At 43.4% G+C, this 27,837-nt stretch overlaps 1 protein-coding gene and 1 long non-coding RNA gene across 6 annotated transcripts in view; both read left to right on the top strand.

The window, feature by feature from the left end:
• ATG2B (autophagy related 2B) overlaps positions 1-20,356 on the top strand; it is an 80,012-nt gene extending 59,656 nt beyond the window's left edge. For 3 of the 5 annotated variants that reach the window (XM_025869407.2, XM_025869406.2, XM_073895851.1), the window contains 11 exons: positions 1,194-1,302; positions 2,223-2,417; positions 3,743-3,844; positions 8,962-9,040; positions 9,347-9,554; positions 12,486-12,555; positions 12,902-12,984; positions 14,314-14,435; positions 14,691-14,845; positions 15,732-15,881; positions 19,052-20,356. In XM_025869407.2, the coding sequence (XP_025725192.1) occupies positions 1,194-1,302; positions 2,223-2,417; positions 3,743-3,844; positions 8,962-9,040; positions 9,347-9,554; positions 12,486-12,555; positions 12,902-12,984; positions 14,314-14,435; positions 14,691-14,845; positions 15,732-15,881; positions 19,052-19,282 (1,504 nt within the window). In that variant the 3' untranslated portion in view covers positions 19,283-20,356. Of the gene's footprint in view, positions 1-1,193; positions 1,303-2,222; positions 2,418-3,742; positions 3,845-8,961; positions 9,041-9,346; positions 9,605-10,077; positions 11,164-12,485; positions 12,556-12,901; positions 12,985-14,313; positions 14,436-14,690; positions 14,846-15,731; positions 15,882-19,051 lie in introns of those variants that run through there. The other 2 variants (XM_025869408.2, XM_073895852.1) reach the window with 2 other exon arrangements.
• Positions 20,357-24,202: 3,846 nt separating this feature from the next.
• On the top strand, positions 24,203-27,256 carry LOC112822049 (uncharacterized). Its single transcript, XR_003207598.2, has 2 exons — positions 24,203-24,306; positions 26,663-27,256. It is a non-coding gene; the product is annotated as an uncharacterized lncRNA (long non-coding RNA).
• Positions 27,257-27,837: the final 581 nt, after the last annotated feature.

Below are 27,837 nucleotides of genomic sequence, written 5' to 3'. Positions count from 1 at the left end.
CTGGGCTCTCTCCTCCTCCCTGCCCCTGGGCTCTCTCCTCCTCCCTGACCCCAGGCTCTCTTCTCCTCCCTGCTCCTGCGCTCTCTCCTGCGCTCTCTCTCTTGGGCTCTCTCATGGGCTCTCTCCTGCGCTCTCTGGCTCTCAAATAAATAAATAAAATCTTAAAAAAATAAGACCCACACCCTGCCCTCCATTCAAAAGGACCATTATGTAAGCAGATGAGGGCAATGAAGTGAAGCATGTGCTTCAGGGCAGGGACCGGGCATGGCTCTAAATCTCTGGCCTCCAGCAGAGTTCTGGGCAAGGGGGTCATGCTCCTGAAGTACTTAAATGAGTGTGTTGTTTGGTGGAGCTAGAAGAGGACTAGCCAGCCTAGTCCTAGGGGCAGTGGGAGGGAACATTCTCATTAGGGTGGGAGGATCAGAAGAGGTTTCAGGGAAGGGTAATCTTTGGCACAACAGTGCAGAGACTTTCTATTTAAAAGTGATTTTTAGGGACACCTGGGTGGCTCAGTGGGTTAAGCATCTGCCTTTGGCTCAGATCATGATCCCAGGGTCCTGTCTTAAAAAAAAAAAAGTGATTTTTAAAAACTTCCTTTTCTAGGGGCGCCTGGGTGGCTCAGTCGTTAAGTGTCTGCCTTCAGCTCAGGTCATGATCCCAGGTCCTGGGATAGAGCCCCGCATCGGGCTCCCTGCTCCGGGGGAAGCCTGCTTCTCCCTCTCCCACTCCCCCTGCTTGTGTTCCTGCTCTCACTCTCTCTCTCTCTGTCACATAAATAAATAAAATCTTTAAAAAAAAAAAACTTGCTTTTCTATATCGATTGGGATTTTTAGGACTTGTACTCTGACTGTAAGGAGTTTCTGAAGTAATGAGGAACTTCTCAGGAGGTCTCATTTTTCCGTGTCCTGTTATATGAACACCAACACCATAGTTAGGTTTTTCTGTAGTTCTAAATATTTAGCAGGCAGCTCATTGCCGCAACGGCAGTAATAAAATTCATGTTCTCAGTGATTCCGAAGCATAAAGATGTGGCTTTGATATAGAGAAATGCAGTTTGTGGCAGTGTGTTGATAGTTCTGTAATATTATTTTCTCTTTTTCTTTCTATTTTTCCTGAGGTCATTCATTGCCTTTCTTTGAATATTTCCTTTAACAAAAGTTTTTTTGTTTGTTTTTTTAATTTTCCATTTATAGCAGTCCCCACAGTTCACCTTCTCACACTCCCACAAGGCATGGACGTAACATGGCATGTGGGGGAAAAGGAAGAAACCATGACTTTTTAATGGAAATACAGTTAAGCAAGGTAAGATAGTATTTTGAAAGGAAAAAGCCACTGACGTAGGAGCATTAATGGGGGTTCCTTGGGTACTCCCCAGCCTTGTGGTTTTGAGCCCTAAGGGCCAGCCCTTTGGATTGGAAAAATGCAGGGGTCTTGTAAAACTTCTACCTTTGCTTTCTCAAATGTTCCGAGAAGTTTGAGGGGTTTGTTTTGTTTTTGTTTTCCCAGGCTGTCCCTAGAGGAGTGTGTCTCAGAGTTGAGCAAGCATCAGAATCCCCTCGAGGGCTTGTTAAAACACAAGTTGCTGGGCCCCAGAGTTTCTGAATCAGTATGAGGTGGGGCCCATGAATTTGCATTTTTAATGAGTTCCCAGGTGATTCTGATACTACTGTTCCCATGACTACACTTGGGGAACCACTGCCCTGGAGGATCTACCTGGGAGGGCTGCCGGCGGATAGGTCCTGTGTCAGGTCCTCCATGAATGTCTAGAGACCAGTACGTCCAGGTCGCCAGTGACATCATACGCGTTCAGTTCTTTGAGCGTGTCTGGGATTGTGCCCAGTGCCTTAGGGCGCTTAACACGGGAGTATCGTAGTGATGAGGATCCCATGCATTTCATTGTATCCTTGCCCCCCGCTTTGGAACTTGAACATTGCCTCCACTGATTCTTTTTCGAGCAATTTCATGGGTATGCAAGATGATAATTTTGTGTATTATTCTTAGGGTTTTGCTTGAAAAGGATAGGGATTTTGCCAAGATCAAGTAAGAGATATGCTTGAGCTCATGCTTGTGTGGTGAGGCACACGTAGATCAGTAAAGTGAACAAATGAAGGACTGTTCTGTTCTCTGAAACAGCAAGTGATGGGTGATATTTTGCATTTATAGAAGAAATCTAATTTAAATAAAAGGTAAAAATGGTTGTGTGTTCTTTCTTCTCTGTGAAGGTGAGGTTTCAGCACGAGGTCTACCCGCCTTGCAAGCCTGAGTCTGACTCTGGCCTCTTAGAGCACCCAGTCTCCCGGCAGGTGTTTGTCGTGCAGGATCTTGAAATTCGAGATCGTCTGGCAACATCACAGATGAATAAGTTTTTGTACCTGTATTGCAGTAAAGAAATGCCTCGAAAAGCTCATTCCAACATGGTAAGATTTAAGACCTCATGTGTTCTGTTGTGTATTTGTTTTGGAAAAGTGTGTTTATTGTATCTAACTGCAGAAGATTGAGATTGGGGAAAATGGAAGGTTTGTGTTTTTTTAATAGTAATATGCTGCTTTTAAATCCCTTTTAAATATGCTGCTTAAAGTTTTATTATTAATTTTTAAAGGTTTTATTTCAGACAGCGAGCATGAGCTGGGGGGAGGGGCAGAGGGAGAAGCAGACTCCCCGCTGAGCAGGGAGCCCCATGTGGGACTGGATCCCGGGAGCCTGGGATCATGACCTGAGCCGAAGGCAGACGCTTGACTGAGCCACCCAGGCGCCCCTTAAAGTTTTATTATTTAAAAATTATTTTTTAAGATTTATTTATTTTCTATTTTTTTTATTTGACAGCGAGAGGGGGAGAGAGGGAGCACAAGCAGGAGGAGTGGGAGAGGGAGAAGCAGGCCTCCCACCGAGCAGGGAGCCCAATGCGGGGCTCGATCCCAGGACGCTGGGATCACGACCCGAGCCAAAGGCGGATGCCTAATGACTGAGCCTCCCAGGTGCCCCTAAAAATTATTTTACATGTCACTTTTAGGGTCCATTAATTTTAACTGTCAATATATTGATACCCAAGGAAAATGGGAAGTCCATTGTGATCTACACAAAATATTTAGTATTGCTGGAAGTGTTCCAGATTTTTTTTTTATTCATTTTTTTTGGCATACTTGGTTTTTTTTTTTAAAGATTTTTTTTTTATTATTTATTTGAGACAGAGAGAATGAGAGAGAGCACATGAGATGGGGGAGGGTCAAAGGGAGAAGCAGACTCTCTGCCGAGCAGGGAGCCCGATGCGGGACTCAATCCAGGGACTCCTGGATCATGACCTGAGCTGAAGGCAGTCACTTAACCAACTGAGCCACCCAGGCGCCCCAGTGTTCCAGATTTCTAACACTTTGTGAGTTTTAGTGGAATAGGAATGATTTGCTCAGGATTGCTAGAAGAAAACGTCCTAGAAGCTGTCTTTGGAGTGTGGCTCTCCGGATTCCCTCCAGGGTCCCAGCGGATCCTGAAGTGCATGTACCACACTGTCGTTTACGTCTTTCCCACTAAAGAGAACCCATATCTCTCCTGAGATTCTTCAGGGAGTGTGTGCCCCAGACAAGTGTGATTCAGGCCTTTAAACAAAAAGGGGAAACAGTTCCACTTTTAGTTCTCCTATAAGGAATAGAAATAGGATTTTTTTCTTTTGTTTCTTCTGTTTTTTTCTTTTTGAATGAAAACAAGGTTGTAATATCATTGGGGAAAAAATGGTTTTCTTCTCTCCTAGTTGACAGTGAAAGTATTACACGTGCGCCCTGAGTCCGGCAGGTCACCGCAGGAATGCTGCTTGCGAGTGTCCCTAATGCCACTTCGCCTCAATATTGACCAGGTTTGTACTGCAAGCATCGTGTGAGGAGTTATGCTTCTACGTCCCAGACTCAGAAGAAGAGATTTAATTTAGGTGAATTAAAATGTTTACTGTTACTTAACTGTTATGAAAGTTGCATAATTGAAGAAGAATTCTGCTGGTAAAGAATAGGACAAATTCATCAGGCGTTTGGGATCTGAACTGTTGGTGAGTAAACATTGTTAGATGTTGTGCTCCAGGCTCTTCATTGTCTGCGTGACCTAGTACTCAGTCCCTGCTTCCCGTTCTTCCCTGCTCACGGACACACGGGCAGGTACACAGGTGTCTTCAGAGGGTAGGAAATGACTCCCTGATATCTGTGGTTGAAAGATCAGGGGGCTTGTCTCTTAACCACAGCACCTGGAAGAGAATTCCTTCTGCCCTGGGCAAGATGACAAATTAGTAAATTGGATACCCGAACAGGTCACAAACAACAGATTTGTGGAAAGACCTAAAGAAATCCACTTGGCCATATTCTAGCAAGCATTTCCATGAAATTGTTCTGGGTTTTGCTTTGACTCCGCTGTAAACATAGTTGGCGCCTCTTGGGCAACCTAGATTCAGGGTGTGTGAACACATGATGCTTTGCAGTCATGTGGTGTAGCCATGAGGGGGGCACAGGCTCGGGAGTCAGGCTGGGGTTAGCACCTCAGTTCTCTTTCCCTAGTTGTGTGCCTTTGGGGAAGTTATTTCTCCAAGCCTCACTTTCTTCACTGATAAAATCAAAGTAAGAGAAATAGATGTAGAATCGTTTTTTAAAAAACGAGGATCAAATGGGACTAGCATATGTTAAGTATTTAGCTTGGTGCCTGGCATACAATGTTAAAAGATCAGAAGTGTTAACTGTTGTTTTTATTAACTGAAGCATGTCACAACTGAGGAAAATAAGTGGAGTTCTTAAAATAGCCTGCTTTTGAAACAGCAGAACTGTCCTGTTACACTTTATATTGGTGTGAGAAGGAGAGTCTGTGTGGGATAGCACTGTTGGTTTGCTTACATGGTACAGATTGAACAATGTTGACTTGTTATTTAAATAAGTAACAGACATTTCAGGAATAAGGTATTAAATAATTATCTTGCAGAAATATAGACATTTCTCAGAAAAAATGTATTGTGGAAGCACAGAAGTTCAGCACAGCTTCACATTAATATTTGTAGCTTCTGAGCTGGGACAGACTTGCCAGTGCGTACTTTAGATTTATGTTCCCTCCTTATGAGAAGAATTTCTTTGGATACCCATATTTTAATTTGATTTATCCATGCATTGCCTTGTGATTGAATAGGAGTACGATCAAGTATTTATGGGAAATTCGATCTGTGGAAATCAGTGTGAGCAAGAATTTGAGCAAGATACATCTTTATGGCATGACTTTGCCAGATGTAGCAAGCCCAGTTTTCTTTTTCCTTTTTTTTTTTTTTTTTGATTTTTTTTTTTTTTTTTTTTGGGGGGGGGGGAGAGAGAGGGAGAGAGAGAGTGTGTGGGGGGGGAGGGGCAGAGGCAAAGGGAGAAGCAGAGTCCCTGCTGAGCAGGGAGCCCGACGCAGGACTCAATCCCAGGACCCTGGGATCATGACCTGAGCTGAAGGCAGAAGCTTAACCAACTGAGCCACCCAGGTGCCCTGCCTAGTTTTCTTTAATAGACTTTTTTCTTTAGTAGTGAGCTTAATTTCTTAGAACTATAAAGCATTGTGATATTGAAATGGGGAGATACTGATCTTTGAGAAAACAGGGAAATCACCGTTTTGGCTGACCTGAGGAGCGGGAAATCGTTCCCCAAGATACGAACCTGAGGAGAACACAGCCGCACTGCAGGTGTGTGCTGACAGGTTCACTGTGCAAACTTCCTTTCTGGCTGGCACCTTCTAAGATCGACGTGCCTTAGTTTGAGAGAGCAAATGGTCCTCTGAAGAGAAAATCCGATACTTACGTTCTCCATTTTTTTTTTAGAAAACTAATCAGTTGAAGAATGATAATGCTTTGAGTAATACTTTTCTTACCAAGCATGTCTCTGACTTTATTTCTCTTAACTGGATCATAGATAGTAAGTATGAAAGCAACACAGTGTTTTCTCATGTTTTCAAAAAAGCTGCATTGCTGTTGAAGTTCAGGGTCATTGCTTCCAAAGCTCAGCATGCATGTAGTGGAGGCAGGACACTAGGCAGAAGGAACGATTTTCTTCTGGGGAAGGGTAAATAGATGATGAAGTTCATGTAACTAGGCAGTTTGAGATCTGAACTTTGAAGAGGCCAGATTTCCTGACTCTCCTAGTCTGGTGTCCATTTCAGTGTTGCACTGCCTGGAACTCTGTGCAGGGAAAATGTGCTTGTTAATCCCAAATGATTTGCTGAATGCCCGTCTCATCGCAGGTCCTGTACTAGGATGCTGGGGATACAAAGATAAGTGAGCATCTCCATCCTCAAAGATCTCTGTATGGGGGTGGGGATTGGCATAAAACAGACGGCTTTAACACCCTGTGGTGAGTCCCAGTGGTAAAGGTAGGCGTAGTGGGGTATGCCCCAGCAGAAGGGGCTCTGAAGCCAGGCGGGGAATTCAGGAACGTGAGGGGTAATCAGGAAAGGCTTTTGGAGGAGGTGATACTCAAGGTGGGTCTTAAGGAATGTGGCTGAGTTAGTTGCATTAAGATTTGTGTAAAGGCATTGAGGGCCTAATTCAGGTTGTGAGAGGAGACGTGAGGCCATTCTGTTAAGGTAGGTATGTGCTTGGCTGAGGCTCGAGATGGTGAATACGTAGCAGTACTAGTTTGCACATTTGTGGATTTTTAGCATCGTTACTTGATTGCCTGAGTATGACGTTATAATTAACTATTTTAACACTTCTATGATAGAAGATACTGTTAGTATCTTCTTAAAGCTAGAAAGAATTAGAGCCTAAGTTTGTAAAATAATAAAGCACATTTTTTCAAGTTTTAAGAAGTTGATTGTATGGAGGTATAATTTGCATATAATAAAGTGCCAGGATTTTAGGTGTACAGTTTGAGCTTTACAGATACACTTGAGTAACTAGTGCACCAGTTGAAATAGCATTTTCTGTTCCCTTCAGAGTCCCCCGTGCCCCTCTGTGATCAGTCTCCACCACACCAAAGTAACTGCTGGTCTCCTTTCTATCACTATAGGTTAGCTTTATCCCTCCCACAGCTTCATGTAAATGGAAGTGTATTTGGCTTCCTGTGCCGTGAGCTTCATCTATGCTGAGGCGTGTCTGTTCATTTCTGTTCAGTCTGTTCCTTTTCATTGCTGAGGACGGATGTCCTTGTATGGCTGTACCACAGTTTGTGTATCCATTTACATAATTTACATTTGGGTTGTTTTTCTTGGTTTTGGCTCTTAGGAACAAAGCTGTTACAAAGTCTGTGTACAAGTCTTCTTATGGATCTTTTGTTTTCGTTTGTCTTGGATATTATAACCAATTTCCAGGCCGTCACGCAGATGCGTATTTGGCCAATATAAGAAGCTGCCAGTTTCCCCTGGCAATTAAACCCTTGTACATCCCCCCAGGAACACGAGAGCTGCTGCTTCACACCCTGACCAAACCTGATACTTTTTAATTTTAACATTTTTATTTGGTGTTCATTGTGGTTTTAATTTGGATTTCCTGATGGCTAATGATGCTAAGCATCTTTTCACATGCTTACCTGGCATCTGTATACCCTTTTGTGAAGTGTCTGTGTCTTGCTAGTTTTAAAATTAGGTTGTTGTATTGAGTTGTAAAGAGTTTAGCATAAATACCAAAATCAGAACTTCTGAGAGCATATTGAAATGCTGACCATTAGTATCCCCTCTTCTGTTGTTTTGTGATTTGTAGTGAAAATGGATAAATGCCACTGGCTCTGTGGTCTTCTCTCTCTCTCTCTCTCTCTCTCTTTTTTTAAAGCATATTTATACCTGGAAATTTTCTCTTGTTTTTTTGAAGGCATAGAGTCAGAGTATTTATTGCGTTAAAATATCACCATCTAGTGGTCAAAGAGTAACATTTTTAGGGACTATTTGTAAACATCTAATATTTGATATACATACGTTATCCAATGTGTGTGTACATATACACACGGATCTGTGTAGTAATGTGAATAGCAAAATGTACACATATATAAATGTAAATAAAGCGTAATGTAATGAACAGTTCATGAACCCACTGTCTTACTGCAGAACCAGAGTATTTTCAGTACTCTTGAAACTGCCTGCTTGTTCTGCAGTCCCATCCCTCAGTCTCCCATATGCCATGTTACCTAGAAGAATATCTTTCTGACTTTCATCTTTTATACTTCTGATAAACGTGATCCCTAGGTTGATCAGACCCTTTGGAATTACCAGACTTAAGAGTATGCTACCAAATATCCCGACCCTGTAATGCCACACCACATTGCATTTTGGTACAGTTATTAATGCTTTATATTAACTGAGAATTTTTTTAAATGGAAGGGCAGAGTAAGAAAGAACAGGCTCAAGCATTTAATTTTCATAGTTTCCAAAAGGGGTCTGTCGGTGTGAGTGAGGTGGGTAAAACGAAGCTGCTAATAGCGGGCGAATGTGGCTTGCTCGGACAGCATTAAGACAGGCCCGTGCATTTTTGTTATTATATCATTTCAGAAGAGACCACACTGGGTGATTTTATGGATTTTACTTTTGAATATCCTGTCCAATGGAGAAAATGTGTTAAGGCGATAGAACATGGTTGTACAGGCAGAAAGCAGGTAGTAAGAACTTGCAAGGCGTGTGGGTGTGCGCAGGCCGGCAGGCTGCTGTTCCTCGTGGCAGTATTGCGCCCCCTACAGTTTGCACTGAGCACTGGCATCCAAGAACAAGGATGCCGCCTTCCTGAGAAACCAAACTGTACTTGGATTTAGAAATAGTCGTGTAATCTTTAACTTCTCTGTGTCTTAATTTTCACGTCTATAATTTTTCTCAGAGTTGTGAGAATTAACAAGGAAGTGTGTGTGTGAGAGAGAGATGGGGAATAGGAACAGTGCCTCACACAGTAAGAACTCAAAAATGGGTAAAATATGGGACTTTGAGATACTTTGTAGTTTTAGAAATAGATGTCTCCGCCCCTGCCCTGATTATAATTACTTCTTTTCATTTTAGGATGCCTTGTTCTTCCTGAAGGATTTCTTCACAAGTCTTTCCACAGAAGTAGAGCTTCTAATGACTCCAGATCCAGAAGGTATTAAATATGTATAGTTTGGAAAAAGTCTATATCAAATACTTGGATTGATTTTGATTATGAGGCCTTTTTGAGAGTGTACTTACAGTCTTTATTCTCATTTATATAAATGTGCTTTGTGTTTATTTTTTTATATTTTGCAAATGTTTATGTAAGAGTAATAATTTAAAAGGTCGAAGTCAGTGGTCTCTGTAGCAGTTATTGTGTTTATTAAATGCAGCAAAACAAGTTAAATCCACATTAATTTTAAATGGTTGCTCTAAAGAAGCATTCCTAATTTTTCAAATGCACACATTACCTTTTCAGTTAAAAAATCTCCTGGAGCTGATGTCACCTGCAGTTTGCCAAGGCATTTAAGCACCTCCAAGGAGCCAAATCTAGTTCTTTCTTTTCCTGGGCCAAAGCAGCCTTCCCAAGATGGTGGTGCCAGTTCGGTGGAAATGGTTAATGGGGAGGAAGAGAAGGACTTCTCAGCTGGAGAAGCATCATTTAGTGATCAGCCCGTGTTTTTTAGGTAAATCACTTAATTTTGATAACACATGAAGTTATTTTAGCGTTTTGCAGGTTGATCTTTTTTTTTTAATTTTTATTGTTATGTTAATCACCATATATTACATAATTTGTTTTGGTGTAGTGTTCCATGATTCATTGTTTGTTCATAACACCCAGTGCTCCATGCAGAATGTGCCCTCTTTAACACCCATCACCAGGCTAACCCATCCCCCTACCCTCCTCCCCTCTAGAACCCTCAGTTTGTTTTTCAGAGTCCATCATCTCTCCTGGTTCGTCTCCCCCTCTGACTTACTCCCCTTCATTCTTCCTCTCCTGCTATCTTCTTCTTTTTCTTTTTTTTTTCTTAAAATATGTTTCGTTATTTGTTTCAGAAGTACAGATCTGTGATTCAACAGTCTTACACAATTCACAGCGCTCACCGTAGCACATATCTTCCCCAATGTCTATCACCCAGCCACCCCATCCCTCCCACCCCGACCACTCCAGCAACCCTCAGTTTGTTCCTGAGATTAAGAATTTTGCAGGTTGATCTTTAATGTGTTCGTGTACCACCACTAATCATGAGGTTACTCCAGCTTTTCTTTGCCCTGCCCAACAGTAACTAGTGTCTTTATTTACACGTGGGCTCCACGTATCCTGCACCCCTTGATTACAGGTAGTAACCCTGGGTTAGGGCTATTTTCTCTGGATTCTGCAGCAGGAATGTCCTTTTCCTCTTAGCTTTGTTTTCCTCCTTCTGTCTCTCTTCCCAGCCACTGGTACGGCTTATTTGTACCTCCCCAATCAGGATGTCCTTTCCTCTTTTCCCTTACACACCTTGACTTCCTTTTTCCAGTGTGGGCATTTTCTGTCTGGTGTTCCATCTGCCCTTCCCCATCACTGCTGTGTCTTTCCTGACCCTTCACTCCCTGGCTCAGTCGGCACTGTCAGGAAAAGCAGGCCCGCGTGCTCCTGCTATCCGCTGTAGCTCCTGCCCATGACTCAGCTAGCTGCTTGCACGCTGGAATTTATCCTCGGCTCCAGACCCATTCATTCTTCCCATCATCTTTCCCGGCCCCTCATGGTGGGCATGGAGCCTTGGCTCCATTGGAAGGAGAAAGAAGGAAGATCTAAGCCACCTGTTGTTGTGAGGGACCGTTAGTTACTTCCCCTTGTTGTCCGTACTCCTGTTGACATCGATTGTCCCCAGATTCTGTCTTTTCAAGCTGACTTTAGGTTAGACTTTGGGTATGGCCCAAAGCGGGCAGTAAGCTATTTAAAGTGCTTTCATATTTTTATATATATCTTGAAAATAGAGAAAAAAAAAATAACGATATGAGAATTGGAAAGATCCTGGGATAGATGATCTCTGGCAGTTGTAAAAGTTTCACCAGGAATGAAGAATCTGTTATTACTTTCCCACATTGATCTTTAAATTTTTTTTACTACCAGAAAATTGCATATCATAAGTAATAATGTGAATTCTCATTTTATATTAATCACACATGAACTCCTAGTTTGGTTTTTGTAAACACTGGTTAGCCAGTCCAAAAGAAATTGAATTGTTAACAATTCTGGCCTGAAAGCAAAGAAATTTAACATTTCTTATTCAGCTTGTGTGGCCTCACTTAGGTAAATGTTTTTGGTTTTTTTTATTACACTATTTAAAATTGCTATGGATTTCTGTTAAACTCTTAAAAATTCCTAGAAGGCCTAGGGGTGGTAGTCAGTGATATAGTCCAGTTTACTCACTTCACAGACGAGGAACTTTATTGTCCAGAGAAGTAAGTTGACTTGCTCAAAATCACACGGTTAGTGGCCAAGTCAAGACTAGAACACAGGTCTTAATCCCAAATCTGGCGCATTTTCTAAGGGATGGCCTAATAGCCCCCAACCGTTCCACAGATATTTATTGAGCTCTTACTCTGTGTATGCCAGGTTTTGTTCTAGGCACAGTAAACAAAGCTGAGAAAAATTCCCTGTATAATTGAGCTTACAAATAATTAAAATACATGATTTGCCATATTATGTGCCATGAAGAAAACAAAGAGTGAGAAGGAAGAGAACCAAAATGCCCAGGAACCCATGTGGAGCTGTGTATTTGGAAGATGAGGGATGACCTAGGGTCCCAGGCTCCTGTAGTGATTGACGTTTAAATACAGCATTTCCATTTTGCTGTGGGTTAAATTGGACTTTCGTGGAATGGCTTAGGATATAAACACAGACATTAATTCTGTAGAAAAATTGTGTTTTAAGTCCAATTTACAGTCCAACTTTGGGAAGCCGGCTCCTTTTGTTTGATGTATACCATCAGCGTATAATTAAGATTTTCATTCTCACAGAATTCCCAATGCTTGTGTGTTGATATCCTGTTTACAAGCATTAATTTCAAGAATGCTCACTCAAATTCACCAGCGTGGGTGGCATTTTAAAAATTTACTAAGACGTTTAGGCTCAGAGTTTAAGTTCCTTGCCCTTGCCCATGATTGCATCACATATAACTGGTAAAACTGGGATTCGTGGCTGGCTTTTCTGGCACTTTCTGCTTCATGGTGGAGCTGAAATAAATCCCTTACCTCTTCTTTTTTACTTCTTGGTAATGATTCTATTATTTGATTTAATCTTGAAGGTCACCTTTATTATTCTTCTGTATAAATTAAGAATATCTGCCAGAATAAATTTTTCTAAGGTAAACATTTAGTAAACTGGGAGGTTTTTTTTTTTTTTTGTGAGAAAATTTAAATAAAATAAATACAATGTATAAGATGAGTAACATTAGTTTAGTTATATTATCTTAAGATAGAACTAAAAGACATTGCCTTTTATTTAGGTCTTCAGATACATTATTTTATGGTTTTGTTTTTATTATCCAGTTGAACAAATTAATTTATTTCTAATTTCAACTATTCGTACTTTTGAATATAAATAACTCCCCTCCTTTCTTTATCTTCAGAGAATTTAGATTCACATCAGAAGTTCCTATTCGACTTGATTATCATGGCAAACACGTATCAATGGATCAGGTTTGGAAACTTTGTATAAATATATCTACAAAATTATCTCTTTTGTTTTTCTAATGGAGTTAATTTTTAAACTTTTTCTGTCATGGTTTTTATGTTTGAAGTGACATGCAAGATTTTAAAATTTAATTCTGTTTTTAAAGTAAACATCATTTACTTAACCTGTGAGTAAAATTTAGTGTAATTTGGGTCATATATATTAGTAAGTATGTATTTTTTTGATGTAAATACTTCAAGTGTTTTAGCTGCATAAGTGAATGAATATTACTTCGACTTGCCCAAATAACAACTACTTTAAATGTTGGGTCTCTCAGTTACACATTAATCTGGCTTTTTTTTAATTTTAAAGGGTACGCTGGCTGGGATTCTGATTGGTCTGGCCCAGTTAAACTGCTCAGAACTGAAGCTGAAGCGGCTTTTCTACCGGCATGGGTAGGTCGATTTATACCATATGAGGCTTTACGGTATAGTGACTGTGATTAGCTTACAACAAATCGATCCACTGACTTTTCTTAGCAAACATATCATTGTTCTACAGTATTGTGTGCAGAGAGCTTGTTTTTAGAGGAGGCTTACTGATTAGGGGCTACTTTTTATGCTGAGAGAGTAGTAGTTTGAACAGAGTAGTATTTTTCAAAAACAGCTATAGTTATTTTTTAATAATTTCCCAAAGTCATACATTCATTTATTTAGCAAAAAGACTGGAAGTTCACAACGTAATGGTTCTTAGTGGCTGAGAACCATGTAGCAGTTTATAGACATTGAGTTAATACTATGCTAGAGCTTTAAAAATTTTATTTATTTATTTAAGATTTTATTTATTTGTCAGAGAGAAAGAGACAGAGAACAAGCACAAGCAGGGGGAGCGGCAGGCAGAGGGAAAGGGAGAAGCAGGCTCCCCACCGAGCAGGGAGCCCGATGCGGGGCTTGATCCCAGGACCCTGGGATCACGACCTGAGCCGAAGGCAGACGCTTAACCAACTGAGCCACCCAGGCGCCCGAGATTTTATTTATTTGAGAGGGAGTGCGTGTGCACACACAAGTGGGGAGAGGAAGAGCAAGAGAGAGAATCTCACGCAGACTCTGTGCTGAGTATGGAGCCTGATGTGGGACTCGATCTTACGACCCTGGGATCATGACCTGAGCTGAAACCCAAGAGTCTGATGCTTAACCAACTGAGCCACCCAGGTGCCCCCTATGCTAGAGTTCTAGATGTTCAAGAAATAGGAGCAGTGGAAGAATACAGTTATACATGTTACTGAAACCTTGTAGAAATTACTAACATTAAACTGGATTATATATATGTGTACATATATGTATGTATATGTACATTCAGATCGAACATCTCTAATATTTTGTCCTTGTAATTGGTAAATTTTCTTTTGTCTTAAGTTAAAAAACCCTAGCTTATTATGGTAAACGAATTAAGGCAGTCAGAGAAAGACAAATACCATATGATTTCACTCATGATGAACAGATGAGCATAGGAGAAAGGAAGGAAAAATAACAGGGAGGAAGGCAAATCATAAGAGACTCTTAACTCTAGGGAACAAACTGAGGGTTGCTGGAGGGGGGCGGGGCAGGGGTTGGGGTAACTGATGAGCATTAAGGAGGACACTTGATGTAATGAGCACTGGGTGTTCTATGCAACTGATGAATCACTAAATTCTCCTGAAACTAAAAAAAAAAAAAGTTCCCCCAACTTATCTGAACCTACGAATTTCTTTCTCTTTTCTGTATACTAATAGTCATTTGCTCTAGCTTGCTAGGTGTTGACAAATTGTTTTCGTATGCAATCACGGAATGGCTTACTGACATTAAGAAAAACCAGCTACCAGGAATCCTGGGAGGTGTTGGGCCTATGCATTCACTAGTACAATTAGGTGAGTTTTCTTTTTTAATCAAAAGATGATTTATTTTGCCTGATGTGTGATTCTTAACCCCTTTGGAGTTATGGGTGCCTTTGGGACAGTCTGTGTGAGAGGACCAACTTTCTAGAAAACTTCTGTGTGTGGTCATACACACAGGTAAGAGCACTTTGCGTTCCCATTTGAGGTTAAAACCCCGGGGTTAGAGCGCTAGCAGAGATCTGAGTTCCAGCACTCCCGCTGATTGCTCCGTGTTGACCGTTGTTCTAGTGCAAGGCCTAAAGGACTTGGTCTGGTTACCGATAGAGCAGTACCGGAAGGACGGCCGCATCGTCAGAGGGTTCCAGAGAGGTGCTGCCTCCTTTGGCACCTCAACAGCCATGGCCGCCCTGGAGCTCACCAACAGGACGGTTCAGACCATACAGGTATCTCTCCACCGACTGCCGTCCTCCCTATGGAGAGGAACGGTTCCTGCAAAATGGTCGGGGGTTTATGTTTTTAAAAAGACACTGTGAAATATACAGAACATTGAGAATAGATATCTTATTTATGATTTAATATCATGGGGTTTTTTGGGGGGTTTTTTTGTTTGTTTTTATTAAAGAATTCGTAGAATAAAGCAGTGGAATCCAGTGCAAATTTGTGTTTCAGTTAATGTAACTGTTAAGTTAGTCAAGGATTGATTGATTGATTGATTGATTTTTAAAGATTTTTATTTATTTATTTGACAGAGAGAGACACAGCGAGAGAGGGAACACAAGCAGGGGGAATGGGAGAGGGAGAAGCAGGCTTCCCCCTGAGCAGGGAGCCCGATGCGGGGCTTGATCCCAGGACCCTGGGATCATGACCTGAGCCGAAGGCAAGATGCTTAACGACTGAGCCACCCAGACACCCTAATCGAGGGTTTATTTTGCCTCATTTATATGAACAGATCATAGCTAAACGTGAAGGAAGCATTACAGATCAAAACAGACTTATTTTGTTAAGTGTTAAACTCCAGTTGACCTTACCCAGTTGTTCACAGACAGGGCATTCTCGATTAACCTGGTAACGTGGAGAGTGTTCTCAGAGGGAGAGCAGAGGACTGAGAAAGCTCAGTCCAGATACTAGTTCTTAACATGCACTTTAATGTTCTTGGTATAAAAGTGCTAAGTTTTTGTCGTGAAGAACTCCCGATACCACAGACGCACCTGCATTAGGGCCTGCAAGTCCCTCTGTTCTTCCCGACCCCCCCATGGCAAGTGCATTGTTGGAGCAGAACTCTGCAGACTTTCTTCTGATTCATTTCTTACTTTCTGATAAATGATCCAGGCGGCAGCAGAGACTGCTTATGACATGGTGTCTCCTGGGACCCTTTCTAGTGAGACCAAGAAGATCAAAAGGTTTCCTCATCACCGCTTAGCCCACCAGCCAGTGGACCTGCGGGAAGGTGTGGCCAAGGCCTACAGTGTTGTGAAAGAGGTGAGTGCGTACCTGGGTGCTCAGGCCGGAACCGGCTGGCCCACTTTCCTGGCTTTTGTCGGAAGAGTATTTTGTGGTTGGAAACCCCTGCGAGTGGACTTGGAATTGCTACCAATAGCAAGTGCAAATGTCTGCATGAGGTCAGAGAAGAGGGCCAGGTAGTGATGGGCTCACAAGGAGAGTCATGATCTGGAGGAAAGGCTGATTCTACTCACGTGCAGAAGCCAGCCGGGTAATGGACACACGCACACGCTCGCACTACCCGGACGTAGCACGTAGTTGCCCTGTTCTGTAGTACTCAGCTTTGTTTAAAAGTACAGCTTTTCAGCTGAATCACTCGCCCTGATCCCGTTCCCATGCCTTCACTCTCCTGAAGATGGTACACATTTTTTGGTACATGTTTTTGTAGTTTTACTGTGTATGTATTTATAAGCAACACATGCTATTGTTTATATTTTAAAAGTTAACATATATGGTGTCATAGGTATCACTGTGTAACGTCTGCCTTTCAAGCTCTGTCCACAGTGATATACGTACATCTCATTTAAACTTTCTACGGCATTTCATCGTAGGACTGTGGCATACTTCATTTTCCTATTGGTAGACCTTGTTTTCCCTAAACCACTGCTACAGCAATGTTCATATAAATGTCCCTTTGTTCATTTGTGCAAGAGGCTGTTAAGAATGAAGCTGGTGATTTGTAACTATCTGAATCTCAACGTTTATTAAGCCTAATTGCAATTTAGTTGCACCAGTGAATCTGGTTCTTAATGGGCACTGTTGGGAGCATTCCCCGTTGTAATCTTTCTTGACAAAGTTTGAAGTGGTTTTACTCTTGATGCATGTATTAGGATTTCATTAATCTTTTCCCCCGTCTATTCTGACAGGCACAAGTGCCTAGGACAGTCTTTTCCCTGACAGAGTGGCCTCTGTGGTCCCGAATGGTTGGGAGACCACTGAGGTAGGGCCCTGAGGAAATATATTAGTGGAATAAAGGCAAGACCACCTGCTTTTCTTAAAAGGAGACTTAGTTGGGAGAATAATTACTGGTCAGATCTGTTCCTATAGATGTCAGGATTGGGCCAGTTATCAGTAGACATGTTAGAAATCAGGTTTATAAAAATGATCCTGGGGTTCAGGGCATGGCAGGGGCCATGGGCCACAGGATATAATAGCACTTGGAAATGGAGCACTTTGCAGTTTGCATAACGCCTGTCTGATTTAATCTATATTCATTTGAAAAAATATTTGTGTGCTTACTTTGTGCCAGGTGTATAGCAACCATTAAAGGTAGGTGGTGTTCCTCACTTGCCCATGAGGACACTGGCTCAGCAGGAATGGCTCCCCAGTGTAGCTGGGCGAGTCAGTAGTGGGGCCTCGATTGGACCCTGGGTATTCGGGTCTGCCGTGCGGTTCTCTCTCTAAGACTTGTCAGTGTGAGCACAGATTGAGATGGTAGGGTGTGCTTGATTACAAGGAATCTGACTTCCGTGTTCAAAACTTTTTAAATAGAGGCTCTTTACATGGTGATAAATGTGTCTTTTCCCTTTTAGATGTTAAGTAAATCAAAGATGGAGAGAACACATTCCAGCTGGTTCACAGATTGGCTCCTCTAGATCCTGGCTCAGCACACTGTGACTTCTAGGTCACGTCTGGCTCAGGCTTGTTTTTGTGTGGATCTACCAGCTCAGAATTATTTTAACAACTTGAAAGTATTGTAAAAAGGAAAAAAAAAAAAAGAAAAAGAAAAAGCATACACGATAGAACCTGTGTGGCCCACAAGTATTTGCCTTGTGCTGGCTGACCCTTGCTTGCGTTGTTCCCCTGGGGGGGAGGCCGGGGGCTGTGGCGGGGGCAGCGGCCAGGGGCCAGGGCCTGCTTCGTGAGCACGGAGCGCCAGTCTCTGCGGGTGTCTTGAGCCAGTGAAGTCTGACAGTCGTCACAGACTTTCTCCCCCATTGAAAGGACTTGACTAGCAACAAAACAGAACAAAACAAAGAACGAATGAAAAAAAAAAAATACTTGGCCAAGGTAAACACACTGAAGTGATAGAGCCGAGATACGGATTCACTTCTGTGACACGGTGGTGGCGCTCTAGAACCTGCTTCCTGTCTGCGGGCTAGGGAGGGTGTCTGAGAGGAGACAGAAGGATGCAGATCGCACAGGTGGACCAACCATGAGCGTTTTCTTTATTGTCACGGTTTCACTTATTGTAGATAGTTTTAAAAACTGCACTTGTATTTGTTTTTAGTTCTTCTGTACTTTTCCTCCCCCTACAGTATTACATGTTTACCCTGCTGTGCCGGGTAGAAATGATACCCTTGTTAGCTGGTCAGAGTGATGGCTGGATTCTGGCTTAGGACAGGGTTCCTTGATTTCCCTGGAGAGCCCAGAGTGCCTTGTGCTGTGCCCTTCACTGAACCGGTCACAATGGAACAGTGCCTTGTGTCCCCTGTGGGATTTCTGAGTTAGACAAACAGATTTAAAAGTGGTGTGAAGCTTTACCACTTCGGCTTGATCAGCACATTTATATATTGAGCTTTAAAGTGTAGCAATCATGATTATTTTAATGTTACACAGTTATAAGAATCATGAAAAAATGCTACAGAAACTTTTAAATTATTAAACATGTTCCTGCTTTGTTTTCAGAATTTTTTCTATTTAAGCCAATCCTTTTATCTTAATTGAATGTTCCACAATTATCTTTTCTAGTACATAGATAGTAATTTAAAACAAATAATTTTCTGGAGCTGTGTAGAATTAGGTTTTCTTGTTACAGTTGACTCAAAGGAGCTATCACCGTATTCCTTTTGTGATTATATTTATTCCAGAAGCTTTATTTGCTAAGTCTGATTTAACTAGATGATTAATAGTGCCAGGAAAGCTACTCTTAGATCATTAAATAGTTCTTTAAGCTTCCCTACGTGAAATGGTAGCTTAGCTATATTTTCTACATACACGTGTCACAACAAAATGCTAAATTATAATAATTGCCTCTTATTTTCCCTATAATTACAATTTTGTCATAAATATAATTATCCTGGTATCTCAAAAAGCACAGTGGGTTTTTTGGTCTGGTTACAGGCATAATGTTGATGTACTCTGCTAAAGTTGTATACAATAGGATAATTTAGAGATTTTTCTGACCTTCTCTCCTCTCCCCCTTTCAGGGACTTACAGACACGGCTCAGACAATTTATGAAACCGCAGCTCGAGAACACGAGAGCAGAGGGGTCACTGGTGCCGTGGGCGAGGTCCTGCGCCAGATTCCTCCTGCAGTGGTGAAACCTCTGATTGTTGCCACAGAAGCGACATCAAATGTATTAGGTGGCATGAGAAACCAAATTAGACCAGATGTTCGGCAAGACGAGTCACAGAAATGGCGCCATGGGGAAGACTGATACTTCAGATGCAATTCTTTATGGAGATAGTGAGGGTGGAAGTAAGGAGCATAGTGTCCCATTGGCAGCTTTAGAGGGTACTCATTTAATTTTATTGTGCTCATCTCAGGAACAAAAGCATTTCTTAGTTAAATAATTTAATATCAAAGCAACATGCAACCAAAAACTTGTGACATTTTAGGGCTAGTTTGGTACTTGCCTCGAGAAGTGTTTGGTAGTTAGTGTCAAAAGTTCTTAAGCGTTTGCTGCCAAGTGAGTGGAATGCTTGCTTTTATTAAAATGGCTGTAATTCTCCTTGCTATGGATGAGAGATCATTGGAAGCCTCCTGTTACAGTACAGTGTGCTCAGAAACTTTGAAAGTGCACTTTGAAAGCACTGTTTATGTTGCCCTGAGGAGTTGATTTTTCTCAAGGTCTAAAAAGAATCACAGCTTCGAAACTTTCATTGAGAATGAGAGACAGAAGCTACAGGGAAAGCAAAGCAAATAGGATTTTAATATAAATATCCCTGAGGAATAAATAACCTAGTCTGTTGGATTTAGTGTCCGTGCACTTGAGAACATTATTTCCATTCCCTCAGAAAATCTTATCTGTGGGCGTTGAGAACGTGAATGTCGCAGACATGTTCTGTTGTGTTGCACTTTATTGTGTGTGTGTGTGTGTGTGTGTGTGTGTGTGTGTGTGTAGATTAATACAAGTCATGTGATCTATTCATTATGTAATTTACAGATTTTCACAAAATATAAAGAGGAGTAAGACTGAATGTTTTTGGCAAAGGAAGCTAACTCAGATGTAGTAACTTCCATTTATTTTAAGTGTAAATGAAAATGTGCATTCTATAATGTACTGGGGCCCATATGATTTATATGTTCACTTTTCAGCAGATATAGTGCAAGCTTGTTAGGAATGTGTGGAAAGGGAGATTGGAAATGATTTTTACGTTGCTGAAATTAACCAAAAATCCTCCAAATATGCCCTAGTAAGCTATTTCGAAGTACCATTTTTACTTGGTTAACAGTGTACATTTTGATAACCTGTCAGGAATGAATAAAATATTTTTATTTAAAGGTAAAATTGTTTTATGCTTCCATGAACATTTTGCTTTTCTTAGAGCATATTCATAGATGGGATACTTGGATCCATCCCAAGATACTTGGGAATACTTTCTCGAAACTGATTTTGGTTAATATCAAGTAAATCATTACCTAGGAGTAAGAGGAAAATTGTTCACAAGGACTCACTTTTTGACTTTAGGTGAATCTAGTAGAAAAAATGCAGGACTTTGTGTTCATCCACTGATGTGATGTGAATTTTAATTTTCTGAAGTGGGGAGAATGCCATTCACATGAATTTGGACTTCAGAACTACATTTCAGGTTGGGGTTTGAAAAATGATGTCGAATCGATTCCATTCTCTAGATTTTCTGAACAGGAAAGCAATGTAAGCCAAACATCTGGACATTTAAAATTTATGAAAACTACGTTAACAGCATTTAATTTTTATTTCCTTTTTGTTGCTGAAAAAACTTAAAATAGGCACTACTCACAGAACCATCCGTTACTCTTTCCCAATTAAATGGATTCCATGCAGAATGTGATCCTGAGTAAACAGTAGCCAAGCCCGTGCATCATCGAGAAGGCTTAGCCGGCTTTGGGGGCACCTTCTGACCGCCCTGCTCGCTGACCCCAGGATGCTGCATGCATCCTTAAAACAGAACATACCATGTCTCTTATTTGTGATGATTAATCAAACTGCAAAGCCCTTCATCAACTTAAAAATATAAAATTTCTAATTTTAAAATACATTTTCCATAGTTACACTATTTAAGTTCAGTTAGATATAGTCTAGGGAGAAATAATCTTCTTTGCACTCCTGAGTTGCAAATAGACCCATCTTTTGACAAATTTGGTTGTAAATCCTAGTGTAACATGTATCTTCATATTGTCATTTCCTTGGTTCTCTGTGACCACAGAATCTGGGTTTGGGAACCAGAAACCTGCCTCAGAAAGGCCCAGTATCAAGGCTCTGTTCATTGCCAGTTTAACCAAGATGCTCTTTATTTGAGATGTTTATGTAGACTGTATTTGAACACTTCTGCATTATTAAGTATCCTCAATTTTTTATTCCTTAAAAATGTCTTCTCCAACCTTTATGTCACAGCGACACAGTAAGGAGGGCGTTAGGCACGACCCTTAGGCTGCCAGATCTGCCCTCACTTGGCAGGTGACTTGGCCAAGGCATTAGATTTCTGTAAGCCTCAGCATCTGTCTGTAAACGAAGGGGTTTTGTATGACAAAGCCCAACAGAGATTTTTGGATGATCAGGGTGGGTGTGTGTGTGTGTGTGGTGTGTGTGGTGTGTGTGGTTTGGTAGACTGCCCCGTGTGTGTGTGTGCGTGCGTGTGGGTGTGTGTGGTTTGGTAGACTGCCCCAGACTAAGGGGTTTTGTACGACAAAGCCCAAAAGAGATGGATGATCAGGGTGTGTGTGTGTGTGTGTGTGTGTGTGTGTTGTTTGGTAGACTGCCCCAGACCTGTGACACCCCGGGCTGGGGGTGCTGGAGAGCATGGAGGTCACACCACACAGGGTAGCCACGGGCTCCCTCAGATCTTGGATCTCTGAGTACTGCATTTCTGAGTGGCCACCGGGCCTGTGTGGTTGACTTTGATGAGCTATCCTGCATGGAGTAGACGGTGTGTGTCCACGTGTCACTGCACGGAGGCCATATGGGTGTTTCCCCAGCGAGTCCAGGTGAACAAGCCTGACCAAGATCCGTCAGCGAGTTTTAAGACCACAGTGTTACAGAAGCATGTGAAGACCACTTTATAAAGGCAGCGATACTTCCTCTTGAATGGGGCTGATGTGCATCCCATTTCCCTTCTTGTCTGTCCCCAGATTGCTATTATTTACCAGTAGAACATTCCCTTTTAATATCTGCCTTTTAGGACAGACATAATACAGCCTTTCTTCTAGACACAGCAGTAAACTTTGACTTTAGTGAAGGTTGGGTCCAGTTTGGATTCCCACTTTAAGCACATATATTTCACATCAATATTTTTATAATCTAAGACTCACTTTAGGGAATCTTTCCAAGTCCCAGTGTGCCTAGAATAGCAAAAATACTAAAAACTGATGTTTCCTGCCTCCTGCTGTGTGTCACTTTTAAATGGTATTAAAATATTTCCAGGAAAAATGTCTTAGTTTTTAATCCTCTCCTGTAAAAACAGTGTTCTGTAGGTTTGGTGCCCTTGCTCGGTTTCAAAACCATCTAGGCAGCTCTGTCTGCTGCTGTGCAGGGGCCACTGGCCCAGGGGCGTTGGGCCTGCCTCCAGTGCGTTCAGGTCGGGTTCTGTGCACTGTGTACTCTCCCCAGAGCGGGTGGACAGCAGGCGGTGTTGACTTGGCAGCGGTGTTGACTTGGCAGCCGTGTTAAATGAGAACCCTTCACTACATGGTTTCAGGGTTAACAACTGTCGTGACATTCATTTAAATTGTGTAGATGTGAAAAGCTTCGTGACTTTAATCACTGGCCTTTGCTTCCCTTTTCTTACACCTGCATCGGGTAGAATTCCTCAGAATTACAGGGAGGAGTGTGGCAGGGCTAGTGTTCGTGGTGAGCAGTCACTCCGTTTCCCCTCACATCCTCTTGACCCGCTGAAGACATGAGGGCCAATGTCTGTAAAGTTCCTTGAGCTTGAAAGTAAGGGACTGTCAAAAGCAAAGTGATACTCTTTTGTATCTGCAGACGCATCCATCCACTGGACATACCAGTTGGTATCAAATAGAATAAATCAAACAGAAATTTGTGAGTCTTAGGTTTAACTAGGAAGGCTACTTGTAGAGTGTATAATATAGGGGGGAAAATCTTCTATCAAACACTCTTATTTCTGTTTATAGGAAGGTATAGTTGGTCTTTCCATAGAAGCCTAGTTGTGCGCTTTAGTGCCAACTTCCTTTTATCTCCATATTTTGGGACCATGTAGGCGCACCACCCCCTTTAGCAGACCTTGTAAGCTTACGTGGGGAGTATTTTCCTCGATCCTGTTTCTGTACATCAGACACACAAAAGCTCTTCTAACACACCAGCGTCATGGGCTGTGTTGGGGATGAGAAATTTGAGTTTCAACAATTCACACTGAGAGGTCAGCAGTTTTCAAAAACATCGGGGTCCGGGATTTTTGCCTCCCATCCCAACCGTGGCCACCGTGGTTTCGAGCGTGTGGCTCGGTGGGAAGCGCTGGAGTGCAGGCTGCTGTGCGACTCGGGATGGCCGAGGGGGTGGCGGCGGCCTTGGTGACCCCTCTGGTGCCGTGGGCGGTGGAATTAGCAGCCCCCCCTTTAAGAAGCGTGTTCACTTTGCTGTTTGACTCGTGTTGTGCATACGTGAAATGGCAGCTTCCAGCCTCAGGGTGGGTTTCCTAAGCGGCCGGGGGTGCAGGCTGCACTGGTCACTTTTCCACTGTGGACCGTGGTGGAGGGGGGGGTGCCGAGTTCGGCTCTCCTGCGAATCCCTCCCGACTTAACCTTGGACGTGGAACTTAATCTCACCACAGTGTTGTATGCTCCTTGCTGAGTTCCCTAGTTTCCCTACTTAATTTTGGATGTGAGTACTTTAAGAACGCTACTGCTGTATGAGTCTTTTTGTGGAAATGTAACTCGTCCGTGTGACTATGGAAAATATTATGGAGAGTCTACTTGAAGAAAATTAAAATATTTACTCTTTGGAGTTTGGTTTAAACACTATTGTCTTTCGCCAAGAACGGGTCCCACGGCCTGTACAAAACACTTCTCAGGGTGGGGCTCAGGTCTGTGGCAGATCCTGTTACTGAGACCCCGGTGCTGGTGACGGCAAATCATGATTCAGCCTGCCGCCCGTTTCTGAGCTGCCGGGGGCATGTGATGGTAAAGCTTGCCACTCCTACCCCCTGCAGGGCGTTCGTCACTCTTGTTATCTCAGCCCTGCAGTGTGGACTTGAGACAAACATACCTGCTCGTGTCAGTCCGAGGGACCTGGATAAACATCTGGTAAGTCTGCTCTATATGGGGGAATGTTTTTACTTGTAAAAGAGAGATTTTATTTATTATTTTTGGGGGGGCAGCAAAAAGCAAAGTTTATTAAGCGATAGCAAAGTGATAGTACAAAGCTCCTGAGGAGGGAGGGGGGACCTGAGAGGTTGCCCTAAAAGAGAGATTTTAAAGGAGTACTTTTTAAAGATTTATTTATTTATTTATTTTTTAATTTTTGACAGAGACACAGCGAGAGAAGGAACACAAGCAGGGGGAGTGGGAGTGGGAGAGAAGCAGGCTTCCCGCGGAGCAGGGAGCCCGACGCGGGGCTCGATCCCAGGACCCTGGGATCATGCCCTGAGCCGAAGGCAGACGCTTAACGACTGAGCCACCCAGGGGCCCCCTCCCCCCCTTTTTTTTAAGATTTAAAAAATTTAATTCTTTGACAGAGAGCGAGAGAGGGAACACAGGGGGAGTGGGAGAGGGAGATAAAGGAGTACTTTTAAAGGCAGTCCTTTAAAAGAGGTTTTGATAGGACCGGTGTCACTGTGAAAGCACTCTGAGCTACCAGGGAAACAGCAGGGCACACTTCACACGTGGCTCTTGTGATGGAGGGATAGGAACCTCTGTGCCGTGCTTGCTGCCTGCCGGCGTCGGTGTGCGTGGGTTCTTTCTGTAACCTCAGGGCCCCTCGGAGAGGCGGTTGGTGCTGTCCCTGTTTTCCAGAGAAGTCAAGAACCTTGCTGTGGCCACATGCTGTGACTCCCAAACCCCATGCTCATCCTGGGACGTCATTTAAGGGGACCTTGCACAGTTGTCTGAATTAGTGAAAGCTCATCACTAATTAGGAAACTAAGAAAGGAATTCTGCTAAAAGATTAAGGTTCACGATTCTTAGAATGCTTGAGCCTAAGGCAAGAACAAACTTGCTTCTCCATCTCTCACCTGCATCTCTAGCCCTGCTCCCCTCTCCTGGCTGGGCACCAGCCGCTCTTGTCCTTTGGTTCTGCCACATCCCTGTATGCAGGGGTTAGAGATCTTTCTTTTTCCTTTCTTTCTTTCTTTTTTTTTTTTTATGATGTTCAGGCCCCACTCAGCACCAACTAAATAAGAATCTGCGAATGGGACTAAGTCAGGGTCTCCACACCTTAGCAATTTTGACATTTGGGGCTGGTTAATCCTCTGTTGGGGGGCCGTCTTGTGCACTGCAGGATGTTGAGCAGCACATCCTTGGCCTTACCCAGTAGAGGCAAGTAGCACCCCTCAACAACTGTGAAAACCAAAATGTCCGCAGCTACGGTCAGATGTCCCCTGGGTGGCAGAATCCACCTGTGCAAACCGCTGGGCTCACAGCTCCCCTGGGGAAATAATGTGCCTCCTGGAGCGAGAACAATGCCTAAGAGCCTTCCCACATTCCTCTCCAGAATGCTCTGCCTGTTTCCTCCTTGTTGCAACTTAAAAGGTGACCATTTTCAGACAGGGCCAGCCACCCTACCTACCTCTTTATTCTCCATTATCGCACACATGCCTTGAAACCGTGGTCCTGCTCTCCCAAGTCCACACTGACTTGTCTCAGTGTTTATTGCCTGACACCCTCTGTGAGGGCAGGGCGCACACGCACCTGGCGCCTGGCACCGGGCCTTGCCCAGAATCAAGGCATCGGGGCCTAGTGAATGAATGAATGAACCTTAGCACTCCTATCGTCCTACACAGTCACTTTGCAGTGAGGATGTCAAGGCCAGAGAGGCAAAGTTATGTGCTCAAGATCACATGATTAGTACTTGAAGATGTCCTTTGTTCAATGCAGTTTTACTTGCTTGGTTTTAGCAATATGTGAGGATACCAGTACATCCATAAACATAAAATAGGTGAAAACCCCATATTTGTTCAGTATTTACTCTGGGACTGCCATGCTCAGGACTCCTCCCTGTGGCATTCACACTCAGCCTCAGCCGGGGCCCTGGCGGACGGCCACACGGACGACTGGCAGCAGCCGTAAAGAAGGGACTGACGGAGCCTTGGCGGGCAGGGCCAGGGAGACCACGGCTACCTTGGAGCCTCTTTCACGTTCAGCTCTGGGTCCGTCCTGGGCCTCCCAGTCGGGGGTGATTTCTCGCCTTCTGAGAAGCCGCTGGAGCAACGTAAGCCTCCTTGCAGGCCCGAAGGGACAGAGAGGGAGAGGTTCCCAGAACCTGCAGCCAGAGGAGGGGCCGCCTGACCAGGGCGGTGGCCTTGCATGCCGGGCAGTAAGCCGAGGGGCGGGAGGAATAGATCCCCCCCTCAGGCTCCTACCCTCCCATGTGCTGCTGGAGCCCCCGAGGGGTAGATAAGCGCCACCCAGCCCTCGAGCATCCTCTTACTTGTATTTGTGTTAGTCCTTCTGCAGGGGATGAAACTGATGCTTAGGAGAAGCGGCCTGTCCAAAGCCACACAATCTGCTTGTCAAGGAACACTCGTCACCAATGACAGATGAAGCCCCCAAACCCAGCCGCGTTTCATCCTCATGAAGTTCAGTCGGTGCTCCTCAATACGCGGCAGCTCTCCTCAAGTGGGGATGGAGGAGCCCAGGCGTCCCCTGTCTTGTAGCTCTGCCTCCCCTGGACGGGGTGGGGGTGGGGAGGAGGACAGCCTGGCTCTGGCGTTTGCCCACCAGCTGTAGGTCAGAATCCTGGCCCGTGACCACACCCAGCCCGAAGGGAACCTGACGTCGCCGCCTTGCTGTGTGTCTAGGAAGGGAGGAAATGGGAGTTGGTGAGCGCCTGGCCAGACTGCTACGTGTAGCTCATAACTTGGAATTTGCATCCAGGAATGTCTGCAGACCCACACTTAGCAGCACCCTACTGGAATTACAAGTAGTTTCCCTCCAAGACAATTTGCCACCACCAGAGTTGGAGCTTCGCCCCTGCCCCCGGCTTGTTTATATTCCTGAAAGCAGTTCCACATGGAGCAAATAAAATTCGGCAAACAAATTTGCTGAGTAACGAGGCAGGATGGTATAATGTAGCCGTCCTCACAACTTGTCGGCACACTGAAACCACTGGAGGAGCTTTTAACAATTCCAAAATTCGGGCCCCACCCACGACCAATTAAGTCAATCCCTGGGGCATATTTTTGAAGCTCCCCGCGTGCGTGACTCGTGTGCAGACAAGTTTCGGTACCACTGGTATAGTAGCTAAGAATACAGATTTTAGACCGTCAGACTGCCTAGCGCTGGATCCAGGCTTCAGTATTTGTTAGCTGTGTGGCCTTGGGGAAGATGTTTAACCTCTCTGTGCTTCCGTTTCCTCCTCTCTAAAACAGAGATGATAATATGGTTGTCGTGAGGATTGTGTGAGTTAATGCATGAAAGTGCTTAGACTAGTGTCTCACACACTGTATCATGTGAGCGTTAGGGGTAGTTAACTATTTCCTGAATGCTTACTGTGTGCCAGGTCCCAGGTGAGAGCTGAAAGACGTCCCCTTGGTCTTGGGGAGCTCAGAACCCAGTGGGAAGACATCGATTAGACCCAGCTAATCATTCCAGCCATTTGCCCCTTATAAAATGGAAATC

This window comes from Callorhinus ursinus, unplaced genomic scaffold (assembly GCF_003265705.2).
Source record: "Callorhinus ursinus isolate GAN/ISIS: 27379988/994484 unplaced genomic scaffold, GSC_fseal_2.0 scaffold8, whole genome shotgun sequence".
Lineage (NCBI taxonomy): Eukaryota > Metazoa > Chordata > Mammalia > Carnivora > Otariidae > Callorhinus > Callorhinus ursinus.
The sequence above is the reverse complement of the archived record's forward strand: the minus strand, read 5'-3'. Positions and strand labels throughout refer to the sequence as shown.